This window comes from Dermacentor andersoni, chromosome 8, assembly GCF_023375885.2.
Source record: "Dermacentor andersoni chromosome 8, qqDerAnde1_hic_scaffold, whole genome shotgun sequence".
NCBI classification, from domain to species: Eukaryota; Metazoa; Arthropoda; class Arachnida; order Ixodida; family Ixodidae; genus Dermacentor; species Dermacentor andersoni.
In genome coordinates this window covers 157,553,100-157,570,453 of record NC_092821.1, presented here as the reverse complement: position 1 = coordinate 157,570,453, position 17,354 = coordinate 157,553,100, and the positions used below count along the sequence as shown (strand labels likewise).

Below are 17,354 nucleotides of genomic sequence, written 5' to 3'. Positions count from 1 at the left end.
GGCCACCATCATGATCAAGAAAGGTTATGACAATGGAATGCAGCCTCCTGACATGACAGGAGAGAGCGTGTCAACAAAGCATGTGGAATGCACACAACGTGGAGAGGAAGTAGCGGGAAAGAGATGCACCTACCTTGATGCGGCCACAAAGGGAAAGCAGGAACGCAGGGGTCAATGCACCTTGTCAAGTCCAAATCACACAGAAAAGGATGACAAACGGAGGCAGGGAGAGGCCTCGGCAGTAAGAGAGAGTGAAAGGGTGACTATCGCCGGCAGCTCAAACCTGGCTAGGTGCTCAGAGGCAATTGTGGATAGGATGAAAGGTGACAAAAGAGTGGCAGTAGGGACATTTCCAGGATGGACATTGGGCGCTGTCATGGAGCGAGCAAAAGCAAAGCTCGCGGAAAATGCTCACGGACGTAACCTTGTCGTAGTAGCAGGTCGGCTAAATGACATTCTAAACAGAAAAGGGACATGAATAGCCCAGCGCTTGGCAAAGTAGGTAGATGACTTACGCGAGCTGTCCCCTCAGGTGCAGATAGTCGTGTGCACGGTGCAGGAGCTGCCTCTACGTGACAGTAACGTACAAAGAGCCGTAGTGGCTGCTAATGAGGCTATATGGATAATGAGCCAAGAGAAAGGTTTCGAGGTTGTAGAAGTAAACAGCGAAGTGAGAAGGTGTGGTGGTTTCCAATGAGCATGGGATTCACTTAAATCACAGGCTTGAACGAGAAGTGGGCTGGTGACTTGCTCGTCATGCAGTTGCTTTTTTGGAGGGGGACCACAAGTGATCAGGAGGCCAGTGTAGGTAGCAATGAAGAAGGTCCCGTAGGGGAACCTCGGAATAGCGTCGCCACCAATATGAGAAAGAGGAGGAAAACAATAGAGCTCACCACGCAATAGGCTACATAAACATGCAGGGCTGCAGAAGAAAGGAAAAGTGGGTAGACATTGAGGAGTAGCTAAATAGAGAACAAATAGGGGTGTATGCGGTTACAGAAACGCACCTTAGAGACTCGGAAGAGCCACCAGTGATTCAGAATTATGCCTGGGAAGGGTGCAACAGAACTAAGTCAGACAGAAAGGGAGGAGGAGTCTGAATGCTCATCCATCAGGGAGCCAAATGGAAAAGAGTAAATTAAAAATGCCAAGAGCATCTTTGGTTATCACATACAATGAGTGGAAAGAAAACTTGGCTGGGTGTAACATATTTGTGGACCGGAAATAATTCCATTGAGAAGAATCAAGAGTTAGTGGAATGCATATGTGCTGATATTAAGGGTTTCAGGAATGATGCCGAAATCATCCTATTAGGTCACATGAATGCCCACATACAGGATGTAGATGGCTATATTGACAATAACAGGAAGTCAATGCTTGAACTTTGTGAGCAACATAACCTCGTTATCATGAATACAGAGCTTAAACATGACAGGCAGACCACGTGGAAAGTGGGAAATCGGCAATCGACCAATGATTACTGTCTGATGACAGAACGAATTCATAATAAGTTGAGAGAAATGGTCATTGACGAGGAAGGGCATAGCAGCATAGGAATTGACCATAAACGCATCATTTTGAAAATGGGGTATGTTGTTGGGAAAGAGAGCAAGGAGCGCAAAATGGCCAGTCCAAACTTGAATTCTTATCAAATAACAAATAGAGTCACAAGAGTCTAAGAAGTTCGAAAGTGGCCAAGCAAAGAGTGGGAATATAGTGAGATTCTAAGTGTAATAACGACAGAAATACGGAAACAGAAGCAACATCATCATCATGATTTTTATTTTCACCACTGGATACAAGGTGAAAAAGGGAGAGCCGGAAAAAAAAAGCCGAAATTTCTTTGGCTTGACAAAGGTCCAGTCTCCCAGACAGGTGCGGTAGCGGCTGGTGTAGCTCATTGGAAAGGAACATGCTCATTGGAAAGGAAAAAAGAAACCGAAAAGCTGGTGGAACAGGGAGATACAAGAAGCGATCGCCGAACGACAGAATGCATCCCGAGAGCACAGGCAGGCAAAGAAGGTGCAGTTGCCACAGGATGAAGTAGAGAGTAAATAGGAAGTACACTGGGAGGAAAAGTATATGGTTCAAATACTGGTGCAAGCAAAGATAAAAGGTGAAAGTGAACGTTGGTTATCAGAAATATGTGAGAAAAAGAAGGCCGCACCTAGAATATTTTGGAATTATGTAAACTTATAAGGCAGGAAGTCTGGAAGAATACGACATATCCTATACGAAGATGGAAACAATCTGGAAGGGGACGCAGACTTAGGTTACATCCAAAAAATAACAGCCGAATCTTTCCAAGGCAATTACGAGGTTGTACTAGAGGAAAAAGAGCATGAAAGAGAACTAATTGGAAGAGGAGGTGGTGCTGGCAAATCTGAACTTGAAGAAAGCCAAAGAAAAAATTCCGAAGTGCATAGCCACAGGGCTAGACGAGGTTCACGTTAGGCTGATTAATGAACTAGGTCCAAAAGGTAAGGAAGCTCTGTTGAAAGCAGTAGATAAAGGTTTAAAAGATAGACGAATACCAGACAGTTGGCGACAAAGTAGAATGAATGTAATTTGTAAAGGTAAGGGGGAGAAAGATAAAATTCGCTCATATAGACCGTTGACTATTACATCGATAATGCAGTCGAACCTCCTTAGAACAATATTCAAGGGCCACGAAAACGTCATTGTTATAACCGATAATTGTTATAATCGGGTTTCATGAAAAATTGGAGGACGCTTAAGCTTCGCCTTCAAGAGCGGAACGCGAGAGCGTTCCCGTCGACCCGCCCAGGGGTGTAAGACAATACGCTACGGCGCAGCGATCACTTACGAGGCGCCCCGCATCGTACTTTGCACCCACCAATCGTGCGGTGAGCGTCGTACCAACGCAGCGTTCGGCGCGGCAACGAAACGCGCGCCTGAGCAAGCGGAACGAACCAAAGAAGTCGGTGTCTCGGAGGGGGAAACGAACCTGATCGCCCCAGAGGGCTCCGTGATCGCTGCGCATGCGTGAGCTGAGAGAAGGTGGAGGCAACGGTCATGAGCGTGGTCACGTGAATTAGGTCACGTGACAACGCTGTCTGGGTTTTTGAATTTCGGCGCACTTTGCAACTTTATGGCCGCTATTTCGCTCATGGAAGGCTTAAACCAACCCGACATCGAGGACCTCGAGTCTCAGAAATACGCCGAGCTCCTAGCATTGGCCCGGGAGCTGGGGTACACCTACAAGGGCAATCCGAAGAAGGCCAAAGTTGTCAAGTTCATCCGGCAGTCCGTTGCCTGTGGGCTGGCTAAGGGCAAAGGTGCGTTTCTTTCTTTCTTTTCTTTTTGTGCACATTTACGTTTTGCATAGACATCGCATGAGATTGAATTCGCATTGAATCAGCAGGGTCGTTAGTGTGAGGTGCACCCTTCCAATTTTTTAACAATAACGCGCGAGTGTCGACCGCGCGGCATGTCTGTAGCCCTGTAGCGGTGAGATGATACCCTAAAACCGAACAGCGCTGCAGAATACATTCGAACTAGAATTCGTCTTGCACGACCGCACATAAAGTTGGCAATCCTGCAGCCCTTGCCGCTACAAAGCCGTTGACACGCCTTGCGGTCGACACTCGCGCGTTATTGTTGAAAAATTGCAAGGGTGTACATTATCAACGTCGACCTGTCGAGCGCCGGGCCCCACGCGTTTTACGGCTTTCCGCTATGTCGACTAGCTTTCTGCGTTTACCGACACTTATATGCTGACGAATTGACTGTTGGTCCGCGGGGGCGTTTTACTGATGAGGGCAAAGTGTAAAAACGGTAACGTGGTAAAGTTGGCTTTTGGTGTTGCCATATTTATTGATATTACCTTGCCCTTTCTTGACTGGCATTCTTTTCACTGTTGCATCCCAGTCGCTTCTTAGTCACCTGCTTGTCAACAAGACCCTAGAATGTGGTCATACCATTTTCGTATTCTTTCTTGAACCTCGGTTGCAGTGGCTTTGACTGAAGTGAACTTTTATTGTCGCTCCACACATCCATCTTTGCACCGTCTCTTCGGTGTTTAAAAATTTCCTAAATACATTATCGTTGGTTGCGGAATGCTACTGGACTCCTAGCTAGCTGCTGTGCACTGAAGCTGTGAAGTTGCTTCATTGAGGTACTCTGCTGTGGCAACATTTGCGGTTTATGTGAATATAATTTAATGCTTTCATATCTGTTGAAAGCTTCAACGTGGTGATGACGAAGCCATGGATTGTTCTTTGTCGGTGTGCTGTAAACCTGAAACTTACTTTAAGTGCTGGCCACCCTTCCTTTTCATGTGAAAACAACACAGACTGATGAAGTACATGTCATAATTGTGCAGTAACATATTGTACATGTCGAATGCCACACTCAGATTCTTGTAGTATTAATGTGCCCAGCATCTGTGAGAGCCCATTGTGGCTGGCATTGTTAAAAGTTGTACTCTGAGTTGAAGTACAGTAACACATAGGGCAGGACAAATGGAACGAAGAGACAATGTGCTGATACAGTAACACATAGGGCAGGACAAATGGAACGAAAAGACAATGTGCTGATTCAACCAGTTCATCCATCCCCATGCGCTGTTACTCTATTTAGTAATACCATTTGCCAACCAGCCTAATTTTCAGTACTCTATTCAAAGCTGTGTTGTGTGTGTGGCAAGAACATAACTATTATGCATACCTGCTGTGGTGGCATAGTGGCTATGGTGTTGCGCTACTAAGCTCGAGGGCACAGGATTGAAACCTGGCCACGGCAGCTGCATTTCGACGCAGGTGAAATGCAAAAAATGCCCGTGTACTGTGCATTGGGTGTATGTTAAAGAACCCCAGGTGGTCAAAATTAATTCCAAGTCCTTAAATGTGGCATGCCTCATAATCAGATTGCGTTTTTTGGCATGTAAAACCCCAAAATGATGCACCACTGCAGCAGAAACGGGAAGCAACCCCACCCCGAGTACAGTTATGAGAATCCTTCGCCACTCCCAACGTCTGGGCCACTGGACAGGGCTGAGGGTTTGCCCGCTTGCAAACATGTGGCTCTCGCCTGTGTCTTTTGTAGCATGTAAACTCAGCCTGTCACCAACTGATGCGTATTCCTTTCATGGACAGGACCCGACTGCATACGTAAGAGTGTCTCTGTCAGCCTGGGATTTCTACTAACTCGCAAAGCTGAGGGTGGATCAATCTTGTGGAACTTGTTGCCACAATGTTATTGCATATATTTTTCCCTTTCTCCTTGAGCACTATTTGTGCGCTGCATGCGAGTGATTTTGCCCTGCAACATTATACCCCACATGAAATCACTAAGAATTGCTGCACACAACTATATGGCTCGCTCTTGGCAAATTCTGGTTTTGTTCTCATTTTAGACGTTAAGCATTGTCCACCATGGTGGCTTACGAGGTATGGAGTCTTTCTTTTGAGCATGAGGTCATGCATTCTCTTCCCGATGACAGGGGCCACATTACGATGGGGGTGAAATGCCGAAGTGCTTGTGTACCTAGATTTAGATGCGTGTTAACAAACGCCAGGGAACCTGAATTAATCCAAAAAACCCCACTATTGTATCCCTCTAGGCCTGCATGCTGCTTTGGGACATTAAACCTCATGGCTCGATTCAAATTTTAACGTTTTTGCAGTGATGCGTTATTTTTGACTGTAATCTGGGGATATGACGGTTCTATTAACTAGGTTGGAAAATTAGCACCAGATGCAATTCAAAGGAGCGCATAGGAGAGTGCATTTCATTAAAGTATGTGTGTGCACCCGAACTATGAAAGCAGGAGTCAAGACACCATCACTAAACTATAGCAGGTCAACTCTGTGCAAGATGCACGAGGGGGAGGAAGTTTCATTTAACGGTTGTCTAACAGTATAACTTACAAAGGTGCATATTGGCTCCTTGGAAAGAAAGCTTTATAGTTAAGGAAAATTAATCCTGGTCCTGGAGAACTTCATTCACCTCGTGGATTTCTGCAGAATTTGCAATATTCAGTGTTTCTGTGCAATGAGTAGTTGAATTCGGCCTTCCTTTGCAATCTGCTAGCCTCCTGGTTAACTCAAATGGAAGAGTGGAAAGGTGTTGGTGCAAAGTTTGATCCTTGGACCTGGGCGAACATTTCTTTGACTGTGAACCTTTCTTTTTAAAAAACCCATACAGGTTAACTTTGTCATCCAACTAACAGTGGAATAACACTACAACTTTCTCTTTTGATTAGAACTACAGTCTTCTGTGCTTGCCTCACCATGCCTGAGTGTTTGTCTTGACACTTCATTTCGCATAACCTTGGTCTTTGCAGAAAACAGTACTGTGACTTTTGCCCCAGACACAGCTGCTGCAGAGTCGAGTGTCGAAGCCGTTGTGCCGCCGAAGTGTGCTGCGGCTGCAAAAACTCCCGTGCCAAAGTTGGCATCCAAAGTGAGGAAGACTCCAAACTTCACCAAGCTTCATGCGGCAGAGTTTGCCAAAATGAAGTCCGTGGTAGACTGCACTGCCCGCCGCAACATCTTATTGAGCACCACTGCTGCTGGTCGTTCGCTTCAGACACCCAAATCGGCATCACGCATACCCCACCTCGCCGTTAAGGCCAGTGCTGCTGGTGCGCTGCAGACACCCAAAGCTGCATCGCGGATTCCCAGGCTGACCGTGTGCAAAGCAAAAACTGTGCCGTTGAGGGAGCCGGTGCGTGCGCGGATTGACCCAAGCCAGCGCATGGCTGCACGGCAGAACCAGGCACGCACTATCCTAGGCAAAGTGCGATCCAACAGGAGATTTGACTTGCTCATGGCGAAAAGGGGCCTTGTGTGCGACTGAGCCATTTTTAAATTTTGGAAAATCTTTTTTAAGATGTTAGCTTTGTAGCTTGCCTTTTTATTTTTTTAATGTGCTTGACAAGCAGACTCAAGAAATGCATGCTGCTCTGCAGTTGCACAGGTGTGGTCGCTTCTAGTGAGAACATGCCATCCCATGGCAATGCTCTGTGAGGCGGCACAGGCGCAATCAAAGTGAGAGCTGTGTGTGCGTACAGTCGAAATACCATTGTGCATGGCGAAGGGGAGGAACCACTGCAGACAAGGAACCAGGTGCAGGTACCTGACTGCACCTATGCCGTAAGACTTCACAAGGCACATGTAGCTGTTTTTGCATTTTGCCAATTATTATACATCTGTCCAGTAGCATTACTATAGCTGCTGTTGACAGATTCTAGGCTCGTTTATCATGCATTTCACATTTGTGTGTGTACTTCTGCTCAAACGTTGTAGTCTTCTTGCACCCCAGTGTTAATCCAGGTTAGTTCTTCACCTTAGGCATGGTTTGCCAAAAATGGTTGCCCGAATGTGGTGAACAGAGGCTTTGTTTGTGTTGAACCATAAGCTAATGCACTACATTATTTTCTTGTGTGCGTTTTTTTTTAGCAGACAGCCGTGCTTTTCTTTTTCTTAATAACTTGCACTGCTATCTTGATATTTGTCAAACCAACAGAACACAAATTTAGCTTCATTTTCAAATATATATGCTACACTATTCCTTCTACATGTAGGTAGAAGCAGAATCAAGCACATGCCCCTCGGTTTTTAACGTTTCATCATGTAACCGTCTATTCTTGTTGATTCTGTGTACATTAATAAATTTAAATTTGACTTACAGAAGCATTACCTGCATAAATGCCTTCAATGAAGTTGTACATAATTCAAAGCATCTTCCTTTGATTATTCTGTGTAGCTTTTTTCTGATCATGTATCATTAGGGTTGGGAATTCGAAGACAATGAGAAATGTGTAAAGACTATGCTTGTGCGAATAGTGCTTTTTTGGTTTGAAGCGAATAGTAATTCTTCTCGAATAATTTTGAAGTGAATACTTCGAATAGTAGCAAGTAAAGAAAAAAAACAGCTGAGGGCTAAGGCCTGCGATTTATTCAGGAAAAGTAAACAACTTGATTATTTACAAAAATCAACAAATTTTTATGCAATAACACTAGCTGTTCCACATGCTGGGGTTTGAGGTGCTCCCTTCTGCAGCTTACAACGACTCCTGCAGTCGAAAAAAGCCTTTCACTTCTTGTCTGGTCGGCTGGTATCGAAAGATACCTATGGGCAGCTGCAACCAGGGTTGGGTAAAGGTGGCTGCCCTTGCTTTTCCACCACACAAGGGGGTCGTCGGACCGGGAAAGAAGGGGGGCCTTCAAGTACCCAGCAACCTCAGAGATTGTATGGCTTGACTGATGATGTGCATGCGAACTGACATGTGTAAAAGCAATCCACACAGAGTCCCCTGATGGGTCTGCAGAGCAGGTGCTGTTCTAACTTGTTGCTGTACCATGTTGATCAACTGGCACAGTCTCTGCTGCCGTTGTAAGTAGAGTGAACGCCCATTGCTTTGCAGGTCGTTCAGCATAACAGGCATCTTTGTTTCTAGGATCGACCAACATTGCCAATGCAGGAAGGTGTGACATCTTGATATCAGGGAACCTCATCTTGATGCTACGCAAAAAGCTTGAGGCAAGCAATGCTGCCTCATCATCAGCCTGGTTACGCCCACTGCAGGGCAAAGGCCTCTCCCATACTTCTCCAACAACTCCGGTCATGTACTAATTGTGGCCATGTCGTCCCTGCAAACTTCTTAATCTAATCCGCCCACCTAACTTTCTGCCGCCCCCTGCTACGCTCCCTTCCCTTGGAATCCAGTCCGTAACCCTTAATGACCATCGGTTATCTTCCCTCCTCATTACATGTCCTGCCCATGCCCATTTCTTTTTCTTGATTTCAACTAAGATGTCATTAACTCGCGTTTGTTCCCTCACCCAATCTGCTCTTTTATTATCCCTTAACGTTACACCCATCATTTTTCTGTCCATAGCTCGTTGCGCCGTCCTCAATTTAAGTAGAACCCTTTTCGTAAGCCTCCAGGTTCCTGCCCCGTAGGTGAGTATTGGTAAGACACAGCTATTACACACTTTTCTCTTGAGGGATAATGGCTACCTGCTGTTCATGATCTGAGAATGCCTGCCAAACGCACCCCCGCCCATTCTTATTCTTCTGATTATTTCAGTCTCATGATCCGCATCTGCGGTCACTACCTGCCCTAAGTAGATGTATTCCCTTACCGCTTCCAGTGCCTCGCTACCTATCGTAAGCTGCTGTTCTCTACCGAGACTGTTAAACATTACTTTAGTTTTCTGCAAATTAATTTTTAGACCCACCCTTCTGCTTTGCCTCTCCAGATCAGTGAGCATGCATTGCAATTGGTCCCCTGAGTTACTAAGCAAGGCAATATCAACAGCGAATCGCAAGTTACTAAGGTATTCTTCATTAACTTTTATCTCCAATTCTGCCCAATCCACGTCTCTGAATACCTCCTGTAAACACGCTGTGAATAGCATTGGAGAGATTGTATCTCCCTGCCTGATGCCTTTCTTTATCGGGATTTTGTTGCTTTTTTTATGGAGGACTACGGTGGCTGTGGAGCCGCTATAGATATCTTTCAATATTTTTACATACGACTCGTCTACACCCTGATTCCGTAATGCCTCCATGACTGCTGAGGTTTCAACAGAATCAAACGCTTTTCGTAATCAATGAAAGCTATATATAAGGGTTGGTTATATTCCGCACATTTCTCTATCACCTGATTGATAGTGCGAATATGGTCTATTGTTGAGTAGCCTTTACGGAATCCTGCCTGGTCTTTTGCTTGACAGAAGTTTTAAGGTGTTCCTGATTCTATTTGCGATTACCTTAGTAAATAGTTTGTAGGCAACTGACAGTAAGCTGATCGGTCTATAATTTTTCAAGTCTTTGGCGTCCCCTTTCTTATGGATTAGGATTATGTTAGCGTTCTTCCAAGATTCGGGTACGCTCGAAGTCATGAGGCATTGCGTATACAGGGTGGCGAGTTTCTCTAGAACAATCTGCCCACCATCCTTCAACAAATCTGTTACCTGATCCTCCCCAGCTGCCTTCCCCCTTTGCATAGCTCCCAAGGCTTTCTTTACTTCTTCCGGTGTTACCTGTGGGATTTCGAATTCCTCTAGACTATTCTCTCTTCCATTATCGTCATGGGTGCCACTGGTACTGTATAAATCTCTATAGAACTCCTCAGCCACTTGAACTATCTCCTCCATATTAGTAATGATATTGCCGTCTTTGGCTCTTAGCGCATACATCTGATTCTTGCCAATTTCTAGTTTCTTCTTCACTGCTTTTAGGCTTCCTCCGTTCCTGAGAGCATGTTCAATTCTATCCATATTATACTTCCTTATGTCAGCTGTCTTACGCTTGTTGATTACCTTCGAAAGTTCTGCCAGTTCTATTCCAGCTGTAGGGTTAGAGGCTTTCATACATTGGCGTTTCTTGATCATATCTTTCGTCTCCTGCGAAAGCTTACTGGTATCCTGTCTAACGGAGTTACCCCCGACATCTATTGCTCACTCCTTAATGATGCCCACAAGATTGTCGTTCATTGCTTCAACACTAAGGTCCTCTTCCTGAATTAAAGCCGAACACCTGTTCTGTAGCTTGATCTCCCACTCAGGGGCACTGCTCTGCAAAGCTATTTTAACCCGCTGCACGTGCTTCCAGAGACCCGCGGTGCTGGCGCCCTTCGGAAAACTAGCGAGGACGACAGCGCTAATCCACCATGCGCCTCGTTCCGATAATCGGTGACGACCGCAGGGCGGGCTACGTTTGGCACCCAACGTACTGTTGGTTGATTTACCGGGTTGTCATGGTCTCTCTGCAGCAAGAAGAGCTTTCCCTAACAAAAAGGGGCTTTGCGGTACGGGGGCCCCAGGATTCGTCACAGTCTGCTGACACTCGTGCCGACTACAGGAGAAAGGCAGCTCTGGAATTTAGAGGCGCACGAAACCCCGAGGTGTGGAAGGTACCATGGTTCCGAAACAATTACAGCCTACAGTCCTTAACACATAATATACCGACTGTACTAAACAAATATAAGCACACAGCTACACTAAATAAAAATGGTTTGCGTGACTACTTTCTTTCTTTATAGTGGCACTTTAGTACATTTGCATTCAAGTGTAAAATGTCATCTTCATGCATACGTGCGAAATTGTAATGTTTGTTGTGTATAAAGATTTCAGTGTATATATCATGTGAGTGCTACTGCCATGTAAGGGACCCTGGGCCTCCGTCAAGCTGCTGCGACAGCTTTTTGCCCAGGTGTCCCTCCAGTTCCTTTTGTTTCTGGTAAATAAAATTGATTGATTGATTGATTGAAGACAATGGGCAACCGGCAGCCGCGCTGCGGGGGTCAGCTCGGGGAACCGACGTGCCTTTCAAGACTCAAGATAATGGACAACCGGCGGGTCAACTTCGATGACTGGTCGAACGGTTCTCTCACCTAGGGAACTAGGGACCAATGGAGTGTTTATAAGCCGCTGTTGTCGGCTGCTAGAGTGTGCTCGTCGTCATGCTCTGTGCTCGTGTTCGTACTCGTAAGCTGTGTGCTGTATGTTCGTCTTGCGTGCTCCATTTGGGAGCCACACTAGACTGTCGATGTATCTCTTGTTTAAAATGTAAATTCTGTAAATAAACCCTGTACGCCTAGTTCATCCCAAGTTCCTCTCTGCGACCTACAACCCTTACAAATGGTGGCAGCGGCGAGATCGTCCGACAACTTCTACAACGGTTAGAAAGATAAGCGCGAATCCAATTTACGAGATGTGAAGGAATGTTGAGATGTTAAAGTTTTTCTATTAGCTTTGCGTGCGATAAAAGATCAAATGCTTTCCTGGTCTAAAAATATGATGTCAGTTTGCCCTGATTTGTCGATAGTGCTAGCGAGACTGTGAATTACAGTGGTTAATTGGGTTACAGTGGAGAGGCCCTTTCGAAAACCATGCAGCATAGAAGATAGAATGGCTCCATCATCGAGAAATTTATTGATTTCAGAAGCAATAATGTGTTCTAAAAGTTTGCAACAAGATGAGGTTAGTGAAATGGGATGGTAGTTTGCCACTATTGATGGATCGCCTGTTTTTAGTATCGGAACAATACGAGCAGAAAGCACACACGCGAGACAGATAACACATAGTGAGAAAGTAATGTTATAATGGGCACACCCATGACAGAATTGCGTAACTACTTCGCTCGTGACAGCTCTTGAGGAAATAATGAGTGCACTAAATATCTGCCTTTTGCGGAGCAGGGAGCGGCAACACTGGGGTGTGCTTTGGAGCAGTTGGGCAAAATCGAACAAACGCTACCCGATTCCCAAAACATCTGCATTCGTCGTCGAAGTGTATAAATCAGAACACCTTTCGTTCTCTGGCCATCTTGTGCCATATCGTTACTGTGCCGCAGTAGTTATCGCCGACGGATGTACTGCTTTACTTTTTTTACTAAGATAACCACAAAACTTGGAAGAAGCAGTTATGATGAAGTTAGGAAGGGTTAACTGGTAATAGCGAAATTTAGCAACACTGATAGCCTCATTTAATTTTGCTTGGTAGGGTTCTACTATGTCACGAGAAATACCCTGTCGTCTTAGTCGCTTGACCTTTCTCTTTATATGCACTATGTCATGCGTCATCCAGGGAGTAACTCTAGATGTTTTCTTGGTTTTATTTGGAATAAAGTTGTCAATACAGTGGGTACAATTATTCTTAAATTCATCCCAAAGTTGAACGGTGTCATGTCCCCCAAAACCGCTAAGACGAAAGTCAAGATAATCCAGTATTCTCTCATCCCTGGCGCGTGAAAAATCTTTTACAGTAATTGTTTTACAATGAGTAGATCTGAGAGGAGCTAGCGAGAAAAAGCCACAAGTTCATGATCAGAAATTCCATGTTGAACAGAGAAAGAATAATTATCTAAAGTCCGGCTAATAAACACAAGGTGAAGTATTGAGGCAGAAGTAGTGCTAATTCGTGTTGGCTCAGTAACCACTTGCTGCAAGTTGTGCATCAAGATGATGTTACGCAACTGCTCATTATTTATATTACCATCAGCGCTAGGAGTTCCGCGAATCCAGTCAACTCCCGGAAGATTGAAATCACCTAAGAGAAAAATTTTGTCGTGCACAAAAGACGCCATGTGATCACGCAGATCATTGAGAAATTGCGGAGCGGAATCGGGAGCGCGGTAAACAACAAAAATCAAAACGGGCATTATGGCATGAAATTTTTAAAGAGATCACTTCAAGATTATCAGCTTGACGTAGGAGAACTGCCGAGATATCTTGTCTCACCAAAATAGCAACACCGCCACCTCTAGTAGGTCTATCACGATGGAAAGCACGGTAATTAGAGGGAAATACATCCGTATCTGCTATTTCGTCATGCAGCCATGTTTCTGTGATGACGAGAATGTGTGGGTTACGCGCGAGAATAATCGCGTCAAGCTGATCACTCTTGTTGATAACACTCCGTGCATTGATATTTAAGATTCAGAATTCTTGAGGGGGAGCAAGTCAGTCCTTTCTTGAGAGAGAGAGAGACAACTTTATCCCATCTTAAAGGGAAAGGAGGTGCGGGAAGAAGGCGAGGGAGGTTATCCTACTCGCGGTAGGCCTCCTCTACCCACTCAGCCCACCTCAGGATAGCTTCCTGAAGTTCGGGGTTGTAGCTGCGCATGGCAGCCTCCCACAGCTCCCTACTACTTAAAACTCTACAAAGGTAAGGGGGAGGGGAGTGGTTCTTACATTGCCACATAATGTGGTTAAGGTCCGTTCTGCTAGCAGGACAAAACTTGCAGGTTGAAGTAGGGTATATTCCCGGGTGGATTTTGTGACGTAAGGCAGGAGATAGAAAAGTGCGAGTCTGTAGTTTACGCCATAGTACCTCGTGTATGCGTGACGACCGAATCATTAAAGGAGGGAGGGTTAGGCGACCTAGGCGGTAATGCCCGCAAATGTCGTGGTATGTAAGTAATCTGTCTTTGGAGGCGAATGCTGGAGTGAGATTATTGGCGTCTGAACCGTCGCCTAGTCTAGCCTGTGCTCGGTTCGTGAAAGCTCGAGCACTTAGGTGGGCCGCTTCATTGCCGATTAGGCCTGCGTGAGCAGGTGTCCAGATTAAACTCAGAAGTTGGGCTCGCGGATTGTGAGATAGAATGGCTAGGGCTGTCCTGCAAACCCTACCCACTCCGAAGTTGTGTATGGCAGTTTTGGAGTCACTTACTATGACAGAGTAATTGGGTATTGTTGCGGCGAGTGCCACCACTGCCTCTTCTGCCTCCTCCGAAGAAGAGGCTATAATGGATGCTCCCGTCGCAATACTGCCAGTGGAGTCAACGACTGATATGGCGAATTTGTGTCCACACGGATACTCTGCGGTATCGACATAGAGCACGTCTTTGTAGTTAAATAACTTTTTCTGCAGGGCTTTAGCTCGTTGTTGCCTTCTATGTTCGTGATGAACAGGGTGCATATTCTTAGGGAGAGGAGGGATATGAAAGTGCTCATGTATCGAGTGGAGAATATTGAATTTCTCATTTGTCATGGGTGCTGGGACAATACTTAGGCAGTTTAGGATGTGCCTACCAGTGTGGGTGTTCGTTAAGCGCTGGTATTGAGCTGTCAGGTGGGCTTCTGCGAGCTCACTAAAAGTATTCAAGGTACCTGTAGCCAAAAGTCTCTCAGTAGAAGCTCTACTTGGCACTCCAAGGGCAAATTTGTAGAGTCTGCGTATCAGTGAATTAACTTTATCTTCCTCGGCCCTAGTTAAGTGGAGATAGGGTAGGGAGAACGTGATTTTACTGACAGAAAACGCCTGTACCAGTCTTAGCAATTCTGCCTCGCGGAGACCTCCGTGCTTATTGTACACCCTTCCTATTAGCCGTGTGGTATGACCTACACTGGCAGTAACCGTTTGAAGTGTATACGTATTGAGTCGGTTAGATTGAATGTCCATGCCAAGTACACTGATTTTGTCTACTACTGGAACTTGCTTCCCGTTAACGTTAATCTGAATGTTCGGCGTAAAGAGTTTATTTGCGGATAGACGTAACAGCTCAGATTTGGTGGGCGAGCACTAGAGGTTCATGAACCCGGCTCTCGTAGCCATTGCGTCTGCAGCCTCTTGTAAGGTATCTTGAATGTAGCCATTCGAGCCACCCTTAATCCATAGGGTAATGTCGTCTGCATATAAAGAATATTAGAGCTCTGGTATTTGTGCTAGCTTCCCAGCAATAGACCTCATAGCTAGGTTAAATAGAAACGGCGAGAGCACAGATCCCTGAGGAGTGCTAAAGCTACCTGGGGTGATTTGGGGTGAAGTTTGTTCATTGAGACTTATGACAGCTGTCCGGTTGATAAGAAATTCGCGGATGTAGTCATGCATTTTTCTACCACAGTTAATAACATTCAATTCACGTAAGATAGATCCATGATCTATGTTGTTGAATGCACCGCGAAGGTCGAGTCCTAAGATGCTTGGGTGTCTTTACTAAACGTAGGAGTGAGAAGGTCATGCTTGAGCCTTAGCATGGCATCCTGGCAAGAAAGCGACTCGCGAAAGCCAATCATCTCCGGCGGGAATAACTGATTGTCTTCCACGTATTTATTGAAGCGATTAAGCATGACATGTTCGAGCGTTTCGCCCAAGCATGACGTGAGGGAAATAGGTCTAAGATTAGCTATGTCAGAGGGTTTATTGGGTTTGGGAATAAAGATTACTTGAGCAGTTTTCCATGAGCTCGGAAGAGAGCTGTTGTCGAAGCAATGGTTATAGTATTCTGTGAGGGCAGAGATTGATTTGTCGTCCAGATTTCGGAGTAATTTATTATTTAGATTATCTATACCGGAAGCAGATGTAGTTTTAAGGGAAGCTAAGGCATGTCGAACTTCTGCCTCCGTTATTGGGGCGTCGAGAAGTTCGTTAACCTCGCCTGTATAATCTGAATTCTCATGAGTTGTGGTAGGAGGGAGGTGTAATCGTGCAAGCTCCTGAAAAAGATGGGGAATATTATCCTTGTGTTTGTGAAATAATTGAGCGATGTAGTGACTGTGTTGCGCGCGCGAGGTCGAGGGATCAAGCAAATGTCTCAGCAGTTGCCAAGTCTTTTTACTACTGAGATTACCATGCATGCTCTCACATACCTGGCCCCATTGTTGATTAACTAGTTGGGTCGCATATGCTTGTATGTCATCGTCAAGTCTAGCTACACGGATGCGAAGCCTGCGGTTATGGCGGCGTCTTTTCCACCGCTTTAATAGTGATTCCTTCGCTTGCCACATGTGTAATAGTTTGGCATCAGCTGTTTGAAAATGAGCATCAGGTGGCATACTTGTAGTATGGTTGTCCGTTTGTACGTCCGTTTGGAGTTCACTAATCCATTGCTCAAGAATGGAATTGGGAGCATTATTTGCGCTAGTTTTCCGAAATTTTCCCAATCCATAAGTTTGGGAGGCAGAGTGTGAAAGGGCTTGTGAGAGAAAGTAACAGAAATCTTTATGACGTAGTGATCGCTACCAAAATTGATTTGAAGGTTTTCCCATTTAGTTAAGTTAACCCGAGAGGTGAGGGTGAGATCGGGTGACGTATCTATGGAGACACTATTTCCTAAGCGAGTGGGTGTGTCGAAGTCATTGTGGAGGGTGAGTTGATGATCCTGAATGTGGGTCCATAAAGCTGGTCCTTTAGGTGTGGAAGTGGTGTGACTCGATACTTGATTTGGAGAGTTAAAATCGCCAACAATGAGGAGCAGGTTTCTTCGAGCTTCCTGTTTAGCACGAGCAAAAACGGTAGTAAAACGGTGGTGTTTATAGCTGGGACTGCTGTAAACGTTAAGGATGTAAATAGGAGCTGACCTGGTTGTAGCAAGTATGTGACGCCCCCTCGGACATAATCTTAGTTCACCCGCCAAGCTCGGCGGCCTGCTATAGCTCGGCAGGTAACAGTGGTCACCCGCACCACAATAAACACTGACGAGCACGGCAGCTCGCCGGTCAGTAATCTTTCAGCACCACCACGCTGAGAAGCCCTCCCTTGTTCACGACCCGGGGTGGATCGTGACACTGGCGACGAGGATGGGATCCTCGTGACTCTGGCGAAGAAGCTGGCGACAAGTACCTACGGAGCGTCCCACGCCGCCGCGAGCGGCGAAACACCGCCCCCCGTTGCTGTCGCCATGCCGCTGTACGGAAGGCTCGAGCCGTTCGAGGGAGATGGGTCCGCCTGGCAAATTTACGAGGAGCAAGTCCACGTGTTCTTCCGGGCAAACGACACACCCGAGGCCAAACAGCGGGATATTTTCCTGGCCAGCTGCGGGACCCGCGTCTTCAGCCTCCTGCTCGACCTTCTCAAGCCAGCCACGCCGCACGTTAAGACGCTGGGTGAGCTGCTTGCCATACTGCGCTCGCATTTTAACCCAGCACCGTCCACACT

At 45.9% G+C, this 17,354-nt stretch overlaps 1 protein-coding gene and 1 long non-coding RNA gene across 2 annotated transcripts in view; one reads left to right on the top strand and one right to left on the bottom strand.

Annotated features, from left to right (window-relative positions):
• Nucleotides 1-17,354, bottom strand: part of LOC140219923 (uncharacterized) — a 264,088-nt gene that overhangs the window by 67,669 nt on the left and 179,065 nt on the right. The window lies entirely within an intron of this gene.
• Nucleotides 1,860-11,579, top strand: LOC140219922 (uncharacterized). Its single transcript, XM_072290098.1, has 2 exons — nucleotides 1,860-3,299; nucleotides 6,308-11,579. Exons 1-2 carry the CDS (start codon nucleotides 3,113-3,115, stop codon nucleotides 6,820-6,822), a joined length of 702 nt encoding a protein of 233 aa, XP_072146199.1. The 5' UTR covers nucleotides 1,860-3,112; the 3' UTR covers nucleotides 6,823-11,579.